General features: G+C 37.1%; 1 protein-coding gene across 1 annotated transcript in view; it reads left to right on the top strand.

The window, feature by feature from the left end:
- The first annotated feature begins 1,911 nt into the window (after positions 1–1,911).
- The window catches only part of LOC139143018 (low-density lipoprotein receptor-related protein 1B-like), a 41,879-nt gene continuing 20,192 nt past the window's right edge, over positions 1,912–23,598 (top strand). The window contains exons 1-20 of the mRNA XM_070713208.1: positions 1,912–1,954; positions 2,038–2,145; positions 9,914–10,024; positions 10,644–10,754; positions 11,028–11,135; positions 11,680–11,787; positions 11,992–12,099; positions 12,355–12,462; positions 13,210–13,317; positions 13,556–13,663; positions 13,864–13,971; positions 14,268–14,369; positions 14,682–14,795; positions 15,026–15,151; positions 15,480–15,602; positions 16,277–16,396; positions 17,068–17,187; positions 17,982–18,092; positions 18,548–18,658; positions 23,417–23,524. Coding sequence (XP_070569309.1) covers positions 1,912–1,954; positions 2,038–2,145; positions 9,914–10,024; positions 10,644–10,754; positions 11,028–11,135; positions 11,680–11,787; positions 11,992–12,099; positions 12,355–12,462; positions 13,210–13,317; positions 13,556–13,663; positions 13,864–13,971; positions 14,268–14,369; positions 14,682–14,795; positions 15,026–15,151; positions 15,480–15,602; positions 16,277–16,396; positions 17,068–17,187; positions 17,982–18,092; positions 18,548–18,658; positions 23,417–23,524 — 2,164 coding nt within the window. The remainder of the gene's footprint in view (positions 1,955–2,037; positions 2,146–9,913; positions 10,025–10,643; positions 10,755–11,027; positions 11,136–11,679; positions 11,788–11,991; positions 12,100–12,354; positions 12,463–13,209; positions 13,318–13,555; positions 13,664–13,863; positions 13,972–14,267; positions 14,370–14,681; positions 14,796–15,025; positions 15,152–15,479; positions 15,603–16,276; positions 16,397–17,067; positions 17,188–17,981; positions 18,093–18,547; positions 18,659–23,416; positions 23,525–23,598) is intronic.

Consider the following 23,598-nt stretch of genomic DNA (forward strand, 5'->3'; position numbering starts at 1 on the left):
TTTTTTCGAAATCTACGTCTCCTACACCTGATGCAAATACGACATCTGAAACGTACATCAACTTTCTTTTGTTGCATAAAGGACTTATCCGAATATAGGAAGAGTCTGCATGAGAAGATATATTGGAAAGGTGTAAAATCCAAGATGCCATTAGAACAAGCTACTGGTATCAACGTGCAAGGTTCGTACGATGCAAAGGTAAACGTCCACTATAATGAATATTGTAGTCAGACGATCTATTGATGACGCAATACATGGATGTGACAGCAGTTTTTGTAATGCATCTCAATTGAAAATTTCACGAAATAAGTACCATTGTCAGTGTGTGTATGTGATCTCTCATCAATCTAAAATGATGTAGACACTAAATCGGATAGATGATTAAATTTGATGACATCTCGAGCAGGGTTTCTTTTTCGGATTGAGGGACAACATGACTTGTAATCACTTTTATTCAGATGATAATATGTAAACCTTTTTTCTCATCTGTGAACAAGGCTGTTAAGATGTCTCAGAGTAGTAAAAGAGGTCAAATGAGGGAACCTAACGTTACTGTGTGATGCAGACATCAATTTGCAAATCATTATGCAAATGTTCAGATGACTCTTTGGTCTACTGCGATGTTTTGCGTTTCATACAACTATAGATTTGTTTTAAAGACACTGTGGTACCCTTATTTTTGAGGTATAGATTGTTAATGAGAAAGCAAAGCTACGCAAAACTAATATAACATTTCCTGAGATGCTGGTCACTGATATCAATATGTTTGACCTATTCTGATATCACAGGGTGATGGCGCTGATCATACTGATAGCCGAGCCGATCGCCACTTTCATATGAAAAAGACCCCTGGTAAAGATGGGGCGGATAGAACTAAACACTATAGATATGCGAAAGAGGTAAGCACCGAGCATTTGCATATTCGAAATTTATTGTATGGTTGTCTTTCTATACATGTAACACTATATCCATGTGTATTCGAATAACTTCCACTTTCCGCAACATTGAGCATGTTTACAAAAAATGAATTTAAAATCAGACGATGAAAATTTCAAACCGGTAAAGTTGCAATGTACATGTAATAAACGCGACTTTGCATGAACCTACTAAAATCAGCACAACTTTGTAAAATTTCGGCTTTGGTAAGATAGATATGCATTTCACATTTTCTCGTGATGTTAATTGATAAGTTGTCTGGTGATGACCGTCCAAGACACGTGGATAGACGGAAAACTTTAGTGATCATGGTACAATGAGAAAAGATGTCACAATTTTGCAAACAACATAAATTGAGTCTGCTTTTATTGACTTTCCTTTTAGCTAAAATGTAGAATAAATGCTGTACTGAAAACCTATCTAGTAATATTAATTTGCGGTATGGGCAATTGTCTTTACATAATCTGTCACCATGGTGCCTTTTTGCACCTCCCCGGGGGTACTATATGATAGAAAAAATTAAAATAAAACAAGAGTGTGTGTTTCCTGTGGCGATTAGTACTGATTCAAGTACATATGTCAATGTATCATTTACTTAATGATGATAATATCGGAGTCTTATTGTTCAGTTACAATGAAGTTAGCAGCGATCAAATAGACTGCGGCCACACTTGTACTATGTGACACACATCATAGCGATCTGATTATATTGTGTTTAGGATGCAGTGGCCATCGAGGTATCAAACAGTAATTCAAGCAGTAAGTTTTTTAACTCTTTTGTCGCATCTTTTTACATTTTTTCTGTTGCACGTTTATGTACGTTTCTGGATTGTGAAATGCCATGACAAGATTTATTTTAGGCTTATGAATTATAACATGTCTACGTGATTAATTACATTGAATCATCTGAAAAGGGTGACAATACACGAAAGTTTTGCAAGATTTCTCGGAGGGACTTTGCAATGCTTTTTATCTATGCAAACTCTACGTTTCCCTAGAAGGTTAACATTGATAACAGGTGCTAAATTCGTGACGGATAGAATTAATTTGTCGAATTCGAAGTTGATATCTTAAATGACTGCTCTTCATTTCCTTCCGTAGACTGCTTTCCCTATGAATTTGAATGTGACAACGGACAGTGTATTCCTGATTACTGGCGATGTGACGGATATCCAGACTGCTCAGACAAATCTGATGAAAGGAATTGCAGTAAGTAATGCAACATAACAAATTTATTATTTTACAGTATCATGTTCTCGCGGTTTTTTTTTTTGCCCGTGGCGTTTCAAGAGACTAGAGTTTACACTGATTAGTGGATCACGCACGTGTGTTTTTGTGTAAATTCATTCCATCGGTTACACAGCAGAAATGCAGTGGTGGTATTGTGCCGATCTTGACACTCTCACAAAAAATGATGTTGAAAAATAAACTGAAAGCTTGGTATCACCGTACTTTGATTCGGGAATATTCTCTTGTTAGAGATTATTTCATTATATTGGAAACATATAGAAGTATGCTCAAAAATTTTCTGAGGAGAAATACTTACACTCATAGCCTGGCTAGACATCCAATTTCCAGCTTATGCCTTCGATTAAGGATTATCTTAGAAATATAAATGAGAAATGACGATGCAAAATTTCATTGGCTCCCTCTTCCTTGAAAAGCGACGCTTTTCAATATTATATTCAAAATTATTACCTGTACTAACTTTCGTCAAAGTATTCAAATACATTCTTCAATTTGAAATCTGAAGGAAACATGGAAAGTAGAAAATGGAAACTAGAAACTTAGCGAACGCAGAACAGCTGAATGTCTTTGCAGATATAACTTCAATATATGTGACTAATATATATATATATATATATATATATATATATATATATATATATATATATATATATATATATATATATATATATATGTTATGTAGGTCATTTCCCCCACACTCATCCTGACCAGAGTTCAATTAGTCTAGAACATTCTCAAGGTCACTGCCCTTAATGACCTCACAACCTTGAATTCAATTAGTGATGATTGGAATGTTCTGGAAATTTAATTAGTTGTGTAAGAGAGATAATTTTAGAACAGTAATTAGCATGCCAATAAAAGTTCTAGATTGTTCTTATATGCCCTTATGTAAGCACATGGGTATAAAAAGGGACGTGCACAGCTTCCAGTCAGACTTTTGGGATCGTGTCTCTTGTGTGTTACTACATGTGTTTGGGAACCCAGCAGTAGTCATTCTCAAGACTTTTCAAGACCTTCACTGCCAACGCTGGATTTACACTGTGGACTTTATGCAGCTTCAAGCCTGCAAGCCGAAGGACTGTTCATTCGTCCGACTGACTGTTACAACCCTGAGACTGGAGCTGTGCCGTCCCAGCTGAGATAATACAGATAGTTTTCAATCGAATTCGAACCCACACCGTACGGCATCAGTCGCCTAGCTGAGAGGCCACAGACAGAACCACTCGGCTAAATCTCCACTCCCAAAAAAGAGTGGTTCAATAGCCGGCTAAGTTGTTACATTTTTCTGACTGAGACCGCTCAACACGTTGTAGAGTTCGTGAAGCACTCACGCACGCATGCTCACTATCATACATCGCACATACACACTTTATCGAAGCGAAGAAACGAATTTCGTTGCTTTAACTGGGCGAACGGTAAGTAGTCTGTACACTTTTAAAGCTTGTACTCTATCCCTGACTTAGCAATTAGTTTTATTTTCGTAATAAATTTTGTTTAAACGTTAACTGCTGAGTTCACCCTTTTGTTCGTTTTCTCTGCACGTAACAAATTGGGGGCTTGTCCGGGACACGAATATTTTGAGCCGTTTGACAACATTTTGCCAGCCTTTTCAAAACTACTGTATACTGTGAACTCAGCGAAATTCAATCATGGCGGAATTCAAGCCAGACGAATTTATGGATGACCTTGATCAGGGCACATTTAATTCCCTCAGAAAAGACAACCTCATAGCACTGGCAAATTTCCTTAAAGTAGATGTCAAAAGATCTATGCGCAAGCGAGAAATACAGTTCAAGATTGCAAAACATTTAGTTAATTCTGGCCATTTTGAGGAGTCTGCCTTAAAAGATTATGAGCCTGAGTCTTCCTTCGAACTCAAAAAATTAGAATTAGAAATACAGGCAGATTTGGAGCTTAAGAAATTGGAATTAGAAAAGGAAAAGTTACAAATGGAAGAAAGACAGAAAGAAAAAGAAAGGCAGGAAAGATTAGAAATGGAAGAAAGACAAAGAGAAAAAGAATTGCGATTAGAAGAACAGCGATTACAGGTAGAAATAAAACGTTTAGAGCTGGGACAGTCAGGAAAATTCTTCCCTTCAGACAAGTTTGACATCACTAAGCATTTCAGGTTAGTTCCTCCTTTCCAAGAAAAGGATGTTGATAAATATTTTCTTCATTTGAGAAAATTGCTCAGAGTCTGAATTGGCCTAAGGAGTCCTGGTCTATGCTTTTGCAGAGTGCTTTGGTGGGTAAAGCCAGAGAAATTTACATTCAGTTGTCAGTAGAGCAGGCATCAGATTATGATTTTGTGAAGGAATTAATTCTCAAGGGCTATGAGTTGGTGCCTGAAGCTTACCGTCAGAAATTTAGGGATTGTGAGAAGGTGAAGGATCAAACTTATGTTGAATTTGCTCGATCAAAAGAACAACTGTTCGATCGTTGGTGTTCTTCGGAAAAGGTCAGTCAGAATTATGACAAATTGTGACAACTTGTTTTGATTGAGGAATTTAAAAGGTGCATCCGGAGTGACATCAAGACGTTTATCAATGAACAAAAGGCAGATACATTGGAGGTTGCTGCACGTTTGGCCGATGATTATTCATTGACCCACAAATCTTCATTTCTCAGCAAACCATCCCAGTCCTTTTCCTACAGAAACAATGCAGGTAAATTTAACTCCTCCTTTACATCCAAGAATTTTTCAAAGGACAGTAGGAAATCAAATGACAACAGTTCACAAAGTTCAAGTAACACTCCCACATCATCAGATCCCAAGTCTCAATCTCCTTCTGACAAACAGTTCGGTACACTTTATTGTAATTATTGTAAGAAAGATGGCCATTTAATGTCAGATTGTTTCAAATTGAAAAGAAAACGCGAAGGTCAAAGTGGTCAAAATGGATCTAAGCCCACCGGCTTTATTTCTCCATCAACTCAATTAGAGTCTAATAATGTGTGCAACACATTTTCTGAGGTTAAGTCAAGGTCAATTCTTCTCAAGATAGCATTATGGGTATTTTCGAACCACTTATTCATAATGGTTTTATATCACTTTCTAGTGATTTCGATCTTCCGCTACACCTGTCAAAATTTTAAGAGATACCGGGGCGTCCCAGTCTCTTTTGTTGGCAGATACCCTGCCGTTTTCTGAAAAGTCATTTTCAGGTTCTAAAGTTCTTATTAAGGGGGTAGATTGTAATGACTACATTCCTGTTCCTCTCCATAATGTCTGTTTGTCTTCGGACTTTGTTTCTGGACCTGTGACTTTAGGTATTAGGCCTTTTTTGCCTTTGAAGGGATTCACCTCTTCTTGGAAACGACCTTGCTGGGGACAAGGTCATTACTAATCCACTTGTGACTGATAATCCTAGTTTAGATCAGAATCCAGAGCCAATAGAGGAAGAAATTCCCGGGCTTTTCCTTCATGTGCTATTACTCGAGCCATGTCAAAGAAAACTTCTAAGAATCAAAATACTCTCAAAAATAATGTCACAGATGTTGACTTAAATGACACCTTTCTCAGTCAGGTGTTTGACACGGATCATTCCGTTATCCCTCGTGGATTTGAAACTTCCAGTAAAACTTCTGCTGACCAAAGTCAGACATTTTCTAGATCAAATCTCATTGCAGAACAACACAAAGACCCAGATATTTTGTCTTTGTTTGACAGGGTAGATGATGAAGGTAAAACTTCAGATAGCTCTGTTTCCTATTATACAAAATCTGGTATTCTCATGCGTAAATGGAGACCTCCAGATGTTTTGGTTGATGACGATTGGGCTATAAAACATCAAATTGTGGTTCCAAAGCCCTATCGTGCTGAAATATTGCGCCTGGCCCATGAAACGCCCTGGGCTGGTCATTTAGGAGTCAGGAAAACCTATCATAAAATTCTCAGTCACTTTTATTGGCCTAATCTCAGGCAGGATGTAGCACATTTCTGTAAAACTTGTCACACATGTCAAATGGTAGGAAAGCCAAATCAGACCATTCCAAAGGCCCCTTTACAGCCAATTCCTGCATTTCAAGAACCATTTAGTAGGATTCTAATAGACTGCGTGTGCCCCTACCAAAAACAAGATTAGGAAATGAGTATATGCTGACAATTATGTGTACATCAACTCGGTTCCCAGAAGCCATACCACTGAGAAACATAAAGACAAAGACTATAGTGAGAGCTTTAGTCAAATTTTTCACTTTATTTGGCCTCCCTAAATGTGTCCAGTCCGATCAAGGCTCCAACTTTATGTCTGGAATTTTTCAACAAGTAATGGATCAGCTAGGCATTAAACAGTATAGGTCCTCCGCCTATCACCCAGAAAGTCAGGGTGCTCTTGAGCGATTTTACCAAACCTTGAAAAATATGATTAGGACCTACTTTTTTGACACAGAGAAGCAGTGGGATGAAGGAATTCATTTTCTGCTCTTTGCTGTTAGAGAGTCAATTCAAGAGTCTCTTGGTTTTAGCCCATTTGAGCTTGTATTTGGACATACAGTCCGTTGCCCACTTAAGCTCGTTTAAGAGAAATTCCTTTCAGACGATAATGATTGTCTGAATATTTTGCAATATGTGTCAGATTTTCGTACAAAACTCTCTAAAGCATGTGAATTAGCCAGAGAAAATCTTGAGTCATCTCAGCAGTCAATGAAAATCAAATATGATAAAAGCACCTCAAAACGGAAGTTTGAACCAGGTCAAAAAGTTCTTGTTCTACTTCCGGTTCCTGGCAAACCACTCCATGCTCGTTACTTTGGGCCATACGTAATTGATAAAAAATTGAGCGATTTAAATTACATCATAATAACACCTGACAGGCGAAAACAAAAACAGCTATGTCACATAAATATGCTTAAGCCATATTTGGATAGGGATAATCCTACTAAAACAAAGCCTGTCAGTGCAGTCAGTTCAAACCATTATGAAGATAGTGATACTGAAACTGACTTGAGTGAAAATACTCTAAACTCAAAGCTGGGCTCGGTCAAGCTTCAGAACTCAGAAATCCTGTAGAAGCTGGAGTCTACAAAGTTGGCACACCTCCAGCCAGAACAACAACAACAGGTGAAAGAACTGCTCCACCATATAAACACCTGTTTCAAGATGTTCCAACGAGGACAAACGTCATCTATCATGACGTTGATGTTGGGGACAGTAAGCCTGTAAAACAACATCCATACAGACTGAATCCAACAAAAGTTAAATATCTCCAGGAAGAAGTCAAATACCTGCTGGACAATGACTTTATTGAATCCAGTAAAAGTAACTGGAGTTCGCCGTGCATACTTGTTCCCAAATCAGATCACAGTTATCGTATGTGCACGGACTTTAGGAAAGTCAACACTTTAACAAAGACAGACACTTTCCCAATCCCGAGGATTGACGACTGCATCGACCGAGTGGGAAAAGCCAAGTATGTGACGAAATTTGACCTACTGAAGGGATTTTGGCAAGTCCCTCTGACGGATCGTGCTCGTGAAATATCCGCCTTTGTTACACCAGACGGATTGTTCCAGTACAAGGTGATGCCATTCGGAATGAAGAACTCTCCGGCAACGTTCCAATGGATGATCAACGACGTCATATCCGGGCTAGACGGATGTGCAGCTTACGTTGACGACGTCGTCCTGTATAGTGACACCTGGGAGGAACACATCAAGCTCATGCGGAAGTTCTTTGAGAGACTGAGTAAAGCAATGTTGACTGTCAACCTTGCCAAATCTGAGTTTGGTTGGGCGAGGGTGACTTACCTCGGACATACTGTAGGACAGGGTGAGGTAAAACCTGTTGATGTCAAAATCAGTGCCATTTCAAGTTTTCCCATACCAAACTGCAAACGACAACTGATGCGCTTTCTCGGTATGGCTGGTTACTACAGAAAATTATGTCCAAATTTCTCCACAATTACTGAGCCTTTGACTAACTTACTTAAAAAGAAAGTAAAGTTTGTTTGGTCAGAGCAATGCCAACAGGCATTTGATACACTTAAAGCCATACTGCAATGTGCTCCAGTGTTGTCTGCACCAGATTTCACTTTGCCATTCAAAGTAGCTGTAGATGCTAGTGATATGGCTGCTGGTGCTATTTTATTGCAAGAGGATAGTCATGGTGTAGATCATCATGTTTGCTATTTTTCACGCAAATTTAACAAATCCCAGAGAAACTACTCTACAATTGAAAAAGAGTGTTTATCTTTGATATTAGCTTTACAGCATTTTGAAGTTTATGTTACTTCTTCAAATCAGCCAATAGTGGTTTATATTGATCATAACCCTCTTGTTTTTCTGCAGAAATTAAAAGGCAAAAATCAGAGATTGTTAAGATGGACTTTAATGTTACAGGAGTTTAATCTTGACATTAGACATATCAAAGGCAGAGACAATTTAATTGCAGACTGTCTCTCTCGTATTTAGAGTTTATTGTTGTTCACACTTTTAATATCACATTTGTAAAAGAAAATTTTTTTCTTTGAAAAATTTTCTTTTTTGAAGAGGGGTGTGTTATGTAGGTCATTTCCCCACACTCATCATGACCTGAGTTCAATTAGTCTAGAACATTCTCAAGGTCACTGCCCTGAATGACCTCACAACCTTGAATTCAATTAGTCATGTTTGGAATGTTCTGGAAATTTAATTAGTTGTGTAAGAGAGATAATTTTAGAACAGTAATTAGCATGTCAATAGAAGTTCTAGATTGTTCTTATATGCCCTTATGTAAGCACATGGGTATAAAAAAGGGACGTGCACAGCTTCCAGTCAGACTTTTGGGATTGTGTCTCTTGTGTGTTACTACATGTGTTTGGAAACCCAGCAGTAGTCATTCTCAAGACTTTCAAGACCTTCACTGCCAACGCTGGATTTACACTGTGGACTTTATGCAGCTTCAAGCCTGTAAGCCGAAGGACTGTTCATTCATTCGTCCGACTGACTGTTACAACTCTGAGACTGGAGCTTTGCCGTCCCAGCTGAGATAAGTAGTCTGTACACTTTTAAAGCTTGTACTCTATCCCTGACTTAGCAATTAGTTTTATTTTCGTAATAAATTTTGTTTAAACGGAAACTGCTGAGTTCACCCTTTTGTTCGTTTTCTCTGCACGTAACTATATATATATATATATATATATATATATATATATATATATATATATATATATATATATATATATATATATATATATATATATATATATATAAATACACGGCTAGTTTTCAATCGGGTTCGAACCTCAACATACGGCATCAGTCGCCTAGCGGAGAGGCAGCAGATAGAACCGCACGGCGAAATCCCCACTCTCAAAAAAGAGTGGTTCAATAGCCGGCTTAGTATATATATCATATATATCCCTCAATGTGAACGCTCATTCACATTACTTAATATCAAAACATAAGACAGCAATGTCTTTTTACGCACTGATAGAAATGACACTGCTATACGAACTTGAAAACGATCACATGTTTATTTTATTAATATTTGTAGCATGATTTATCACATCTGATCAGTGTCGAAGAGAATGTCTGACCTCTTATGATTATTACGCAAATAAACATTAATTACGAAATCAGTGCCGTTCAAAAATTATCAGTTCACGCAATGCCAAACAGAATCTTTGAAGGTGTCTATCGTATTTGCTTTTGATTTGACCTACCATTGTTGTCTGTTCTTGAGCCCGTCATTGTGTCTGATTGAACTAGGGATTTCGCTAATTGTTATTTAAAATAACCACACTTACAGGTTGTTCCGAAAGATCTCAGTTCCAATGTGACAATGGGCTTTGTCTTCAATCCTACGTGGTATGCGATGGTTATAATGACTGCCTTGATTGGAGTGATGAGATCCACTGTGGTAAGAATCAACGATGTCTATTGAAATATGTTACTCACGAACAAAGTTGCTGTCTATAGTGTTTTGTATGTAGTTTAAAGACGTAACTCGTCCAGACAATAATAAAAATGAAGGTTTAAATGACAATCTCTATTTGAAGAAGGATGGGACTTCAATCACGTTTCCCTTACTATGCACATCTAAACATGTCGAAAAAAACAATTCTGTAACTGAATTCTCTTTTTTTCTGTCATGAGACTGTGTTTAATCTCAAAATAGCTTGTAGTATTGTATTGGTATTTTGCTTTGTCTGCCTTGTGTGTGGTGCTATGTGAATACTATTTCACAATAACCCGCTCTCGAAACGTTTATAGTTACATTGTAAAGTCAAAGAATCTGAAATTTCCCGAGGAAATGCGTAAGCTGATTCTATTTATATCTTATAGAAATTGTCGCTGTTTCATCGAATGAGACTATTGAGTAATAACGTATTACAATTTCTCTGACAAATAACACTTTCGGGAAAGGTATTCCTAAAGGTTCTTTTTCTTTACACGCAAACGTTCAAGTGAAGATTTGGCCTCTTCCAACCATATCTGCAAATCATGAATTACCTTTTTGCATCTCGCATTATCAACAGACTGCCAAGGAGAAGATGTCTTCATCTGTTCTGATGGCAAATGTATCGCTGATTTTCTCAGATGCAATGGTAATTGGGACTGTTTTGATGGTGAAGATGAACGTTTCTGCGGTAGGCCATACTCAGTCATCTACGCATGTCAATCTCTTCTCGCTGTCGTCTGAAAGCATATAAAAGCTAAAAAGCATCCAAACATTGTCCAATAATCTTCCAAATTTAATAACTCATAGTTTTTTTTTTCAAAAGTAACATACTTTTACACATGCTCACTTAACCTTGTGTACTTTCACGTACATATGTAACGGTAGTGTACACACGCAGGCTAATGCTCACAAATTGATAACTGAAGCAAATCGAGACTCGGGGATTGAAATTTCATTACAGGTTGTGAGACTTACCAGTTCGAGTGCGACAACGGGCAATGTATTGACTCCTACTATGTATGCGATGGCTATGATAACTGTGGAGATTCAAGTGATGAAAGAAACTGCAGTGAGTTGAATTTCCTTTCCTTTCAGATGATGTTGAACTTTGTACATGAATATACCACACAATACTAGTACCACAAAACTATGATCGTTGATTGCGGCTGAAGCGAAGGTACATTTCTGTACTCGAGATGGTCAAAATTATCGTTGACCTAATTTGGCATATCATTTCATTACCTATTCTTTTCTCATTTACTTGTTCCAATAAACAATGACAATTATGTGCTGTAAGGAATCACATTGTGTCATCATTATTTCAAGTGGGCCTAGCCTGCTTTGTGTTATGTAGGTACCCACAGTTTTATTAGCAATGCATTCGATCAGTTTAATTCTTCTTGTTGCTTTAAACTTAAGTAACTGTTTCAAACATTAAATACCAGACGTTACAAGGTACCCGGAGAAACGTTTGAATATCTGCCATGACAGGCATATTTATGCATTTGCATGGTGCCGTATTTTCATTTTGATCCATAACTAATGATTATAAGCTGTTCAATTAATGAATATAGCTGATCAAAGTAATTCAACGATTTTTATTCAAATTTCAGCTTGTAAGGAATACGAATTTCTATGTGATAATGGTAAATGCATTGATTCCTGGTTTGTTTGCAACAACTATGATGACTGTGGAGATTATAGTGATGAAAAAGACTGCAGTAAGTTATTTGTAATATTATAATAATAACAATAATGTAAAAGTCACGCAATGATTCAAGATTTTACAAAAGTTTAGTTTAAGTATGACAGGGATATACCTCACCTTTTGTTAGAGGGTATTCAATGCGCAATATTTTATAAAATTTCAAAAAATAAGTAGAAAAAGGTTGTTTGATTAACAAATACAATACATTGTCTTACAGCCTGTGAGGAATATGAATTCCAATGTGATAACGGACGCTGTATCCCGTCCTGGTATGTCTGCGATCGTTATGATGATTGTGGCGACGTCAGTGATGAAAAGAATTGCAGTAAGTTTGTGCTTTCGGGTTAAAGCTAATGCTGATGCGATGAAATCGTGCTTGAGTCTAACAAAGGTATGTCTTAAGATGACCATTCCGTGCTTAACTGTCAAAATATAATGCACTCGGTCAACCATTGTGGATACCTGCATTATACTGTGCCTGGTGACAGGCGTCCGGCTCAGTATTGGTCGAAAACAAATCTTTGATTTAAGTACACGTATGCAACATAATGACAATATGTATTCTTCTCTTACCTTTCAGCATGTGAGGAATATGAGTTTAAATGTGACAACGGCCTCTGTCTCAACAACTGGGACGTCTGTGATGGTTATGATCACTGTGGGGACGGAAGTGATGAGAAAAACTGCAGTGAGTTCATCATTTGTGATGAGCGGTTCATGTCAATATATTATCATGTTGTCATAGCGTTAGATCAAACGTTTAAAATCTAAAGAAACAATGAGATACTATAATTAATAAAAGCGTTTAAGTGACATTTATTTAGCGTTTCCTAAAATGCTCATGAAGTTTGAATCAAAACTGCCAAAGTGTTGGTGATGTGCCAGGCATCATTGTTTGAACACATGAAGATTTTCCATCCGTTTGAAGAGTGACTCTATTGTATGCCAGGCGGTACGGGTAATCGCAATAGTGCCCACAAGATTGATCACGGTCAATGCGTTCATAAATAGCGTAGTCGAAATCAAAAGACATAGGTTAATTTTCTCAAACAATCAGTTAAGAAATTTGAAAGTATTTACTGTCTAAATAACAAGTGAAAGTCAGGGGTCACCGCACAATATTTGGTACTAGAGAACCCATTTTAGGGTGTGCAGAGAAACATGTTATTACTCGACACTTGAAATTCAAAATGGCCGCCATCTATGTGTTAACTTTATTGATAAAACAAAATTGTCAGTTTTCAACAAGTCGGTGAAAATGCCACATACTCCATGAGCTTCCAAATGACCCCCACAAGTGGCAGATAAAAAAGATTAGAGTTTTAAAACTCCAAGAGGAGCATTCTACCGTAAGTAAAACTCCACTTTCAGTGTGATATAACAAGGTCGACGAATTTTAAATGTATTGGGTATACATTTGTCTTACTATACATAGCTTGTGAAGAAAACGAGTTTCTGTGTGATACCAGTAGATGCATTCCCGATTACTGGGTTTGTAATGGATATGCAGATTGTGACGACTACACTGATGAACTCGGATGCCGTAAGTTCCTTTTATCGGTATTTCCTTCCAATTCACAAATTGAAACTCCTGGACGTTAACAACTGAGAATATCTCAAAAAGTGTTATTTACAGAAAAGATAGAAATTTCTCTTTCCTTCAAAGAAATTTGATATCAGTTCATTTAGGATCAAGAGCAATGGTAAATTGTAAAAAGGAATAAACTTGCTCCACAGAGTGACAGTAACGAGAAAACAGCGTGTTTCTCAATCTGTTGCAGCCTGTGATGAATATAACTTCTTGTGTGACAACGGTCAGTGCATAGACGGTTGGCGGCGATGTGATGGCTACATTGACTGTGAAGATTTGAGTGATGAGTTGAATTGCAGTAAGTATTAACTTAAGAAGTAAGGATTCCAGGCCATCATCATATACTTGTAGAATTGCAGTACTCGATTCTAAAGCTGTTATTAAGTAAAGGAAATAAATGATGCAACTACATCAGATCGTTTCTTCACAGCTATATGTACATATGAATTGGCTTGTAAACCTTTACACTTTTATAAATATAATTTTTGTGTTTTTTAGACTGTAGTGAGGCTATGTACAACTGTGACAATAGTTTGTGCATTCATCGAGATTTAGCCTGTGACGGTACTAATAACTGCGGCGATTGGAGTGATGAAAAATATTGTGGTAAGTATAATTATCAACTTTGATCAAAATATTCTCACGCATCACAATACGTCTAAGAGCGTCAGATCATCATTGAAATGATCAGTTTAGATGCATGCATGCACATTTACACACGTAAAAACATACGCACACCCATGGATACATAGATGATAGAAGGATAAATAGACGGATAGATGGAGGATAGAAAGATACCTACCTACCTACACGCCTACGTATATCTACACATCTACCTACCTACACATACCATCACATGACACATCATAACAACTGTGAAACTAATTCTTTGCTTTACTCAGATTGCAGCTTACCAGGTAGCTATTGGTGTGGGTATGAGTGTATTCCTGAAAGTCTTCTCTGTGATGGTGTCTCTCATTGCTACAGAGATGAATTCCATTGTGGTGAGTTAAATTACTGACAACTATCTTGCTCTTAGATCTATTTACCGCGCATCTGTAGTGATTTTCTGTCAAAACATATCGCCTTCTTTTTACAATTCCAGGGACGCAAATTTTTGTCTAGTAAGGGCTTCATTTATGTACATGTCTGTCTTGATAAGCCAGGAGACTTATACATCCCCAGTTTCTCTTTACGATAAACAAATGGAAAGTAAATACCCATTTTGTTTTGTAGAATGATGTAAATGAATTTGGTATCTGTAATTTCACAGGCAAATATTGATTTCCCATGATTTATTAATTGTTCCATTTAAGGTGACAAATGCAAAGGCTTTGAATGCCACACTGGGAGATGTCTTACGTCAGATCTGCATTGCAATGGCAACTTTGACTGCTACAATGAAGATCCAAGTGATGAACAATGGTGTGGTAAGTTGAAAGTCTTAACTCGTCCATTGAATGATGATGCTAAACTAAAATTGTACACATCGGATGCTGATACACGCTTTGTAATGTCTCTTTTCTTTGTCTGTCTAAAATGTAAATATCCATTAGACGATAATAGTGTTTCATATCGTTGGGATGTGTGTAAGTTTATAACTTCGTCAACCATCACTTATTTACTCAACACCAGTTTATGTTTGGTTTTAAACTTTTAGGTTCTTGTAACTCTGGCAGCGAATTTCTCTGTGATAATGGCGTGTGCATTCCACACTATCATGAGTGCAACACTTACAACGAATGTGGAGACTGGAGTGATGAATCGCGGGGCGGAAATAATTGCTGTGAGTTAAAGTTTTCTACAAACACTTCGGCTAGTGCTGTTGCATGATTTGAAGTTCATTATCATTTCATCAGACAATGTTCAAGAAGTAGAATTAATATGTAAGTTTGCCGTATAAATGGAGTACCTTTTTTTAGTCATTCGCACGTCCTGGAACAAAACTGTTTGTGGACAAAACGGTTCCTATAATTTATCGTAAATTTCATTGCATTTCACGAGATGGTCAAGTATATTCAGAGGATACTTTCCTGTGCCTTGGTTCTCGTAGAATGATAGGTGATTATGAATTCTGACAGCACATCAACTAGTTTTTATTTTTCCCTTATTAGCTTGCAGTGGAGGTTATGAATTCCTCTGCGCTAATGGAGCGTGCATTCAGGATTACTACGTCTGTGACACTTTCAATGATTGTGGTGACTGGAGTGACGAAGGCAAGGGTGGCAATTCATGTGGTAAGTGAATTTTGTATTTAACTTTAACACTTTGTTGTCGTAAAAACTTTCGAAAATAGCTTGCAAGAGTATATATGATGTCGTTGTGCAAGGTTACCATACCATGTGACACAAGCAAAGTTTGCCCAGTGTCTGTTCATTCTGTGATTAGTAGGCAGAGCATGCATATACATTACAACAAATTATTATTTTAACGTTATTGTCTTGAAAATACAAATTACTTTTATAAGGTAAGAGATGGTAGTAATACATTTACTGTAATATCACCATACTTGATTTCAAGATATCCTAAAATATTCCCTTCTTTAACCCTAATTAACAATACAAATTCGTTGAAATTTTGACGATGATTTGGCAGTCGAGAAAAGCTCACCTACAGGTGTGTTGTTGTTAATTTCTATAAAAAATCAACCTTGCAAGGGATAATGCTTGATTCCATTTATACAATTTGCTTCTTGTAGACTTCGGCTTGTCGACATATTGTATGCAACAGGGAAGTTCGATATGTTCCCATGCTACGTGTCATGAGAGAAGACAATTGGAAGTAGAAAACTCTTCTTTTAATTTGAACACACCAATCTAGTTAGTATTCAATGGTGAATAAAATAGCAATAATCTTAACTTTCGCTACCTTTCTATCTTATCATGATTTTGAAAACATTTCTGTGCAATAGATTACGAAGACTGTAAGGACGGATTTCAATGCGACAGTGGTCAGTGCATAGGATGGTACGGAGCTCGGTGTGATGGCTACCCAGACTGCTATGACCAGAGTGATGAAATAGGATGTGAAAGTAAGATTTTCTAGGCATTCATCAAATTGAATTTAACTGGGTCATATCATCCTGTATAATGACATTAGTCAGTCATTTTCATATCAGCAAATATGCCCACTGTACTTGTTAATGTCATCATATACAGCCAAACAATTTTGTTGAGCTTACACCATCATTAATCACTAAACACAATGGTAAAGTGGGGTTTCATCCGCTGCTTATTGCACGATTTATATCCAGCATAAATTGCGTTCGCGCCGCACTTTGTTGATAAGAAGTTATAATAAGACATCAGCACTAGTCCAATGATCGACTATCATTCAAAGCAAATATATTAGTTCCCAGGCCGAAAACTAAAAGAAAATGACAGTAACAAGTGTGTGTGTGTGTGGTGGGGGGGGGGGGTCATCTTGAACTACCATTTCGTGATGGTACCAGGTGTACGGAATGGCTAATAGGCTTAACCTGTTGGTATGCTCAACCGATCATATGAGAAACAGACGTGTCATATTTCGAGACAACATATCCATCTACCATAGAACTTCTTAAATGACCTAACCCTATTCATCGTAAATATGACGATTTGACTTTCCATATCATTTATTGATCAGAGTAGTCTAACCTATTTCATCTCGCTTGCTGAATTATTCTCTTTTCGGTTTCTTTTGTTTTGTTTTTCATAACGAAAGACTGTACGGAATCTAATGAGAAATTCCAATGCAATAATGGTGTGTGTATAAATGACTGGTATCTATGCGATGGTTACTTTAACTGCGGGGACGGCGACATTTCGGATGAAGAAAACTGCGGTAAGCTCTGTCTGAAACTTTTCAGAGTGGATATACGACAACAACACATCCCTTCATTATGTGAACATCTAGAGATCTTATTGGTAAGAGAGAAGGATTTGGTAGGGCAATGAAAATTGCTCTTTGAGAAATTGCTTGATGTACAAAGTAAAGGATCGTTAAGCTAAGTTTCATGCATTTCTGCAAGGTGTCATACGACTTTTTCAGGTTGACATACTTTCTGCTGTTGGCGTTTCCTATCTCTCAGTATCTTATTCGTATTTTCGTATATAGATTCTCTCTAAGTTTAGAAATACTTCGGGTACAACTACACTGTAAAAATATATGTTTCATTGAAAGATTTACATCGTGTGATACATACGTACATACATACATACATACATACATACATACATACATACATACATACATACATACATACATACATACATACATACATACATACATACATACATACATACATACATACATACATACATACATACATACATACATACATACATACATACATACATACAGACATACATACAGACATACATACATACATACATACATACATACATACATACATACATACACACACATACGTATATCTTGTACTTCCTTCCTCCCTTCCTTCCTTCCTTCCTTCCTTCCTTACTTACTTACTTACTTACTTACTTACTTACTTACTTACTTACTTACTTACTTACTTACTACTTACTTACTTACTTACTTACTTATTACTTACTTACTTACTTACGTACTTACTTAATTATTATAAGATAATCATTTGTTATTTCATTACTGTTCAGACTGTGACGTTTCCTATCGATTCCGGTGCGGTAATGGTGTCTGCATATACAAAGATAATGTATGCGACGGCTATGATGATTGTGGAGATGCCACGGACGAAGTAAACTGCAGTAAGTTTTGCTGAACAGTCAACACTGTAACGTTATAAGAGAGGAACATTGTTCCTTTTTATTTTTCAAACAATATATACAGAAGAACATATATACAGGCTTAAAAGTCTTCGTATTCTCCAAGTTTAATTCTGACTGGAGTCAGGGCAAATTAATATTGCTCATTGTCCGCCTCGCGTGTGTATTGGAAGATAGAAAACTGGTTACTAGTGCATGAATAATGAATACTAAATAAGACATTAAAAGCATTGAGAGGCTGCTGATACATTTTTAAAACTAGCTGATGAGCAATCGTTTTAGAGTTCGTCATTCAAAAACAACGGTACTGTGGAAAGCATACAGATCATAGGTTTTTAACTCTAGAAAGCGTAATTCTTGTAAATACATTGTAACTCGAGCACATGTTGTTGTAGTTACGGAAATGCATGATAAATAAGGTATTCATTATTTTACAGAATGCACAGGAAGCAATTTCGTTTGTGATAATGGATTTTGTGTTCCTAATCAAGTGCAATGTGACGGCTACGATCACTGCGGCGATGCAAGTGACGAAAGGAACTGCGGATGTGAGTTATGCTACTAGATTCACAAACACTAGAGCACGTGTTCTGATATCAGCAGCTTTTGCAAGGCAAATGAACTTTAATCTACTAAACAAATGATGTACAACATATTTGTATAGGTGAATTATGACGAATGAACTTCGTCGTGGTCTTTGTTCCCATCACATCAAGTTTAACTCAGCTTTCGCACGTTCTTGTAAATAACATGCAATATGGTTAATTCATGGATATTTACGGTCGAAGCCATATGGTTGATAACACAATTTTGAGAGACATAATTGAAGTACTGTAACAACTTTTCTCTTTTGTCGTATTCTATTGCGTCCCTTGATAATAATGATCATGCCATTGTGTACAAGTCGTGTTGTTTATTTCATATGACATTCAAAATTTCAATGGAGATCAAAATAATGATAAAATCTAAACGGGCACCCCACAGAGTAACGAATGCCGTAACATATTCAGAGGGGACTTTGCCAATACAGTCATATTATCGTCAACTCCACTAGAGCATGCTGAGAAATGTGTATATAGTTATTAAAGGGACAGGTGTTTAAGCGCACTAAAGTAATTTTAGATGCAATAATTCCAATGTTGTCAATTTTGATGTACAAAAGCCAGAACTTTGTTTCTATACAAAAATTACCTATTCTGTACAGAGTTTCAAAAGGAACCGTCCTCATCTGAAATTACGAAAATCTCCATCAGCAAATGGTATACCGGTCAGAGTGGAGTAAATATGTGACTCGTTAACAGTTCTTAATAATAATAACTTTATTTCGAGAGCCAGCTCAGAGAAGAAAAGTATAAAAAATAACAACAACAAAAGTTACAATCGATTGAAACAAAAAAAGTCACAGCAAACCAAATAAAATGCCAAAATAGCAATACGACAAAAATGGGAAACCAAAGTTAATGATTAAAATACTGTGGACATCACCCTTTTCCACCATTTACTCTCTCTTCTAATATAATCAGACATGACTGCACTTATCAAGGTATTAATACTCCTGTTAAGTCTAATGTAAAAACGAGCCCTCATAGCCCGCTGCTTACTGTCAAATGTCGAAATGCAGTTCTGCACAAAAGTATCACTAATGCTTATTCGGTTCTGATATTTAACAAAATTCTGAAAGAATTATTATACGCAACACGAACATCACTCAAATTCTGTTTGGTGTAAGAACTCCATAAATGTGAACAATACATTGAAGAACAATAACTTTGAAAGAGGGTAAACTTAACTTTAGTGGAACATTTACAAAATTTACGGATCAATAAATTCGCTTTAGAGTACAAAGACCTCAATTGTCGCCTGATATCATCATTGTCATCACCCGATGAATTCAGAATTACACCCAAATAACAGTGTTTGTCGACAAATTTCAGAATGGTGTCATGTAGGTAGACATTGGGAAAACGTGAGATTTTACAACGTAGTGGTTTAACCAACAAACATTTCGATTTTTTAGCATTAAAGACAATGTCATTATTAGCTGCAAAGCTACAACAATGTTTGATGAGTACATTTAGTCCTTTAATCGAAGGACAATAAGGACAATATCGTCTGCATACAACAGATGATTTACACATTTTCCAGCAAGGAAACACCCGGTTTTGGTAGAGTCTAGCTGATTACTAAGATTGTCCACATATACTGCAAAAAGCCAAGGTGAGAGTATACCTCCCTGTCTGACATCATTATACACTGGGAAAGGGTCAGATAAAATATGACCCCATCGAATACGAAATTCCTGGTGTCTGTACCAGTACAATAACAATCTAATTAAATACATTGGAACAGATCTGTTGATCAGTTTATGGAATAACGTCCAATGGTTAATTCTATCAAATGCCTTTGTGGCATCAAGAAAACACAGGACCACGGGACTGTTATGCCGGTTATAAAAGTCAATAACTTCTTTTAGAAGGAAAATACACATATCTGTTGAATGATTTTCTTTAAAGCCGAATTGATGGTCACTTGTAGTAAGATGATGCTTGCACCTCTCCAACATGATAATTTCGTATAATTTGGAAATAGACGTAGTGATGGCGATAGGTCGATAATTATTAGAGTCAGTAATATCACCATTCTTATCTTTTAAAAGTGGCACCAATGTAGTGTCCAGCATTCGAGAAGGCAAAAACCCATGAACATGAACGGAGGATAACAGAATTGACAAGAGTGTACTCAGACGTCTATGTGCATATTTTATGTGTTCAGAGGCAATGGCATCTGGACCAACAGCCTTGCCAACAGTGAGCCTGTCAATGGCCTGCATAATCTCAGCAGGTGTGACCATCATTTCATTTGAAAAGTGAACATTAGACACACTTGTTGGTACAAAAGATTCGCTGTCGTTATTTGAAACGCTTGACAAAAGCCCAGAAAAGTGGTCACGCCACATGTCTGCAATATTTTGGTGCCCGTTACACCCTCCAACTGACGATGAAAGTGTTACAGACTTTTTAGAACCCACATATTTCCAAAATTGTCTCTTATCTTTACAATTAAAAGCGTCAGAAATCTGATCAGCTCGTATTTGGTCTTCGTTTTGTCTACAACACTTCAAAAAATATTTAAATTTTGCACGAGTTTTCCTCATAATATCAAAAATAGGTCCACATCTAGGTTTCTGATATCACGCCATAGAATAAATGCATCCCGAGCCAGATTGTGGTAATCCTTCACATGCTGATTCCAACCAGGTACACATTTTGTATTACTTTTGTACTCTGAATGTAGACTTTCAACAGCAGCAAGACGTAAAGCGTTCACAATTTCATTGTACAATCCATCTATAGCAGATGTATGGGAAGGATTATTACAGTGAACATCATGGCATCCAAACACCTGGCTAGAGATTTTGATTTTACTGAGTTTGTCACCTGTTAAAGAGTGATATTTTGACAGAGAATAATCATCCAAAGAGGACCAATTAATATAACCAGTTTTGTCAAAATGAGACTTTGTCAATTCATACTTCTGAAGGTCATTAAGATTACAACACACATTTATAGGAAAGTGATCTGACCCTATGTATTGATGTAAAATGGAAATATCTGTGATGGCGTTGTGGGCAGTGACAGTGGAGACACAATGGTCAAGCCATGACGTAGTATGATGTGCTTCACTGATATATGTAAAATTATTTGGGTTGTTACCCTCTAACAGACTAAGGTCTGAGCAAATAAGATTATTATCATTGCAAAAAGACATCATTTCATTACCAAAAGACGATTTATGAACATTTGCGTTCCAATCGCCCATAACCATGACGGCATTGGTCGGAGTTTCCACCATACAGTGTTGAACTTTTTGTAAGTACTCAAGGAAAACATGGTGGTTTTCATTATTTTCAGTTGGCATATAAATATTAATAAGCAAGAGAGAACTAGAGCCATGGCCAATCTCTAAACCAATTAATCGACTATCATCATAGCGCTTAATATTAACGCTTTTTAGTGATTTTCTCCATAAAATGGCTACGCCACCATATGGCCGGCCAAATCGTACACCTGACTCATCATTCATAGCAGTCTCTCCAATTGCATAGAAATCGTCACTGATCTGTGAAAGCGACGCCAACTCTGATTTCGTGAGCCAATGCTCTTGTAAAAAACACACATCGCATGAATCGCAGATATCTTTAACCGTTTGAATGGATGATTTGATCCCTCGACAGTTATATGATGTAATGTTTAAATTCATAGAGAACAGTTACTTTTTTGCTGGATAGAATCTTCGTACCAAGATGCCCGACGGCCAGATACTGGAATTCATCAAAGCTTTGCTATTATCAGCCGTAGTAATTATCTTAAAAGAAGCATATGAGTCATATTTTGTTTTCAGAGTTTCAGCTTTGATGTCAATAAAACCTAATTTATTTAGGTGTTGAATAATGTCAGTACCTGTTGTATTCGGTTGCAGACGACTAACGAACAGTTCAGCGGGTGGGTATACATTTGCAGCTTTCAAAGATGTCGACATTGTGGTGTTCGCACCAGTGACCGTCGATCTCATTTTACTCGTTGCACGTCGATTCCGACGTTTCACCATAGTAAAATCGCCATCATTCGATGCCGTCACTGTACGAGTTGGTACCTCGAGGTTAACGCCTTGACCGACGCCAATGAATGCACCCGGTGTTGTTTTATGGACATTCCCGGTGTGTCCTGTGACTGACTCATCTTGTCGATGTATTCGTTTTATTGCATCACTATATGAACTCGATGTATATAATTCTTTAACATCAGTGTCTTCGTCGTCAGATTTATCACTAGATGACTGATCAGTAATTCTAGAAACAGCCGGTACAGGAACAGGCTCAACACCGACCACCTGTTGATCTAGTGAATTCTTGAGCACCGAGAATTCATTACGCAGTAGAGTCAAATCAGCCCTCAGACTTCCACAATCATCAGAACAACGGCTTTTCTTAAATTTAGATACTTCTTGTTGCAATAGTTTTATCTCTTTGATAAGGACAGAAACATCGATATGATTAATATCAATTGGTGGTAATCGTGACAATTCATAGGCAACAAAACATGGCGCATTATTCTCGTCCAACTCGTGTAAAAGTATCAACATATCTTGTACATTATTAGCACGTTTATTCTGACCTTGTCGGCGGATATAACGATTTCTGTCGTCACTGCAATAATCGAAGAGAAGCTTCTTGGCAGACGAACAGTGAACCTATGTATAGAAAACCACATAACCAAAATAGCTGTATCTTAATCTTACTTGTATAGCCTGCAAGTCCGATGAATTCCGATGTGATAATGGCATGTGCATTTACGGCGAATATCGATGTAATGGTTGGGGAGACTGCACTGATCATAGCGATGAAAAAGGCTGCAGTAAGTATGACTTATAAGACGTAATGTTCAACCCTAGAGTAGTTGTATGTAGAGGTATTCTGACATTATGCCAA

The sequence above is a fragment of the Ptychodera flava genome, chromosome 10 (assembly GCF_041260155.1).
Source record: "Ptychodera flava strain L36383 chromosome 10, AS_Pfla_20210202, whole genome shotgun sequence".
NCBI lineage: Eukaryota > Metazoa > Hemichordata > Enteropneusta > Ptychoderidae > Ptychodera > Ptychodera flava.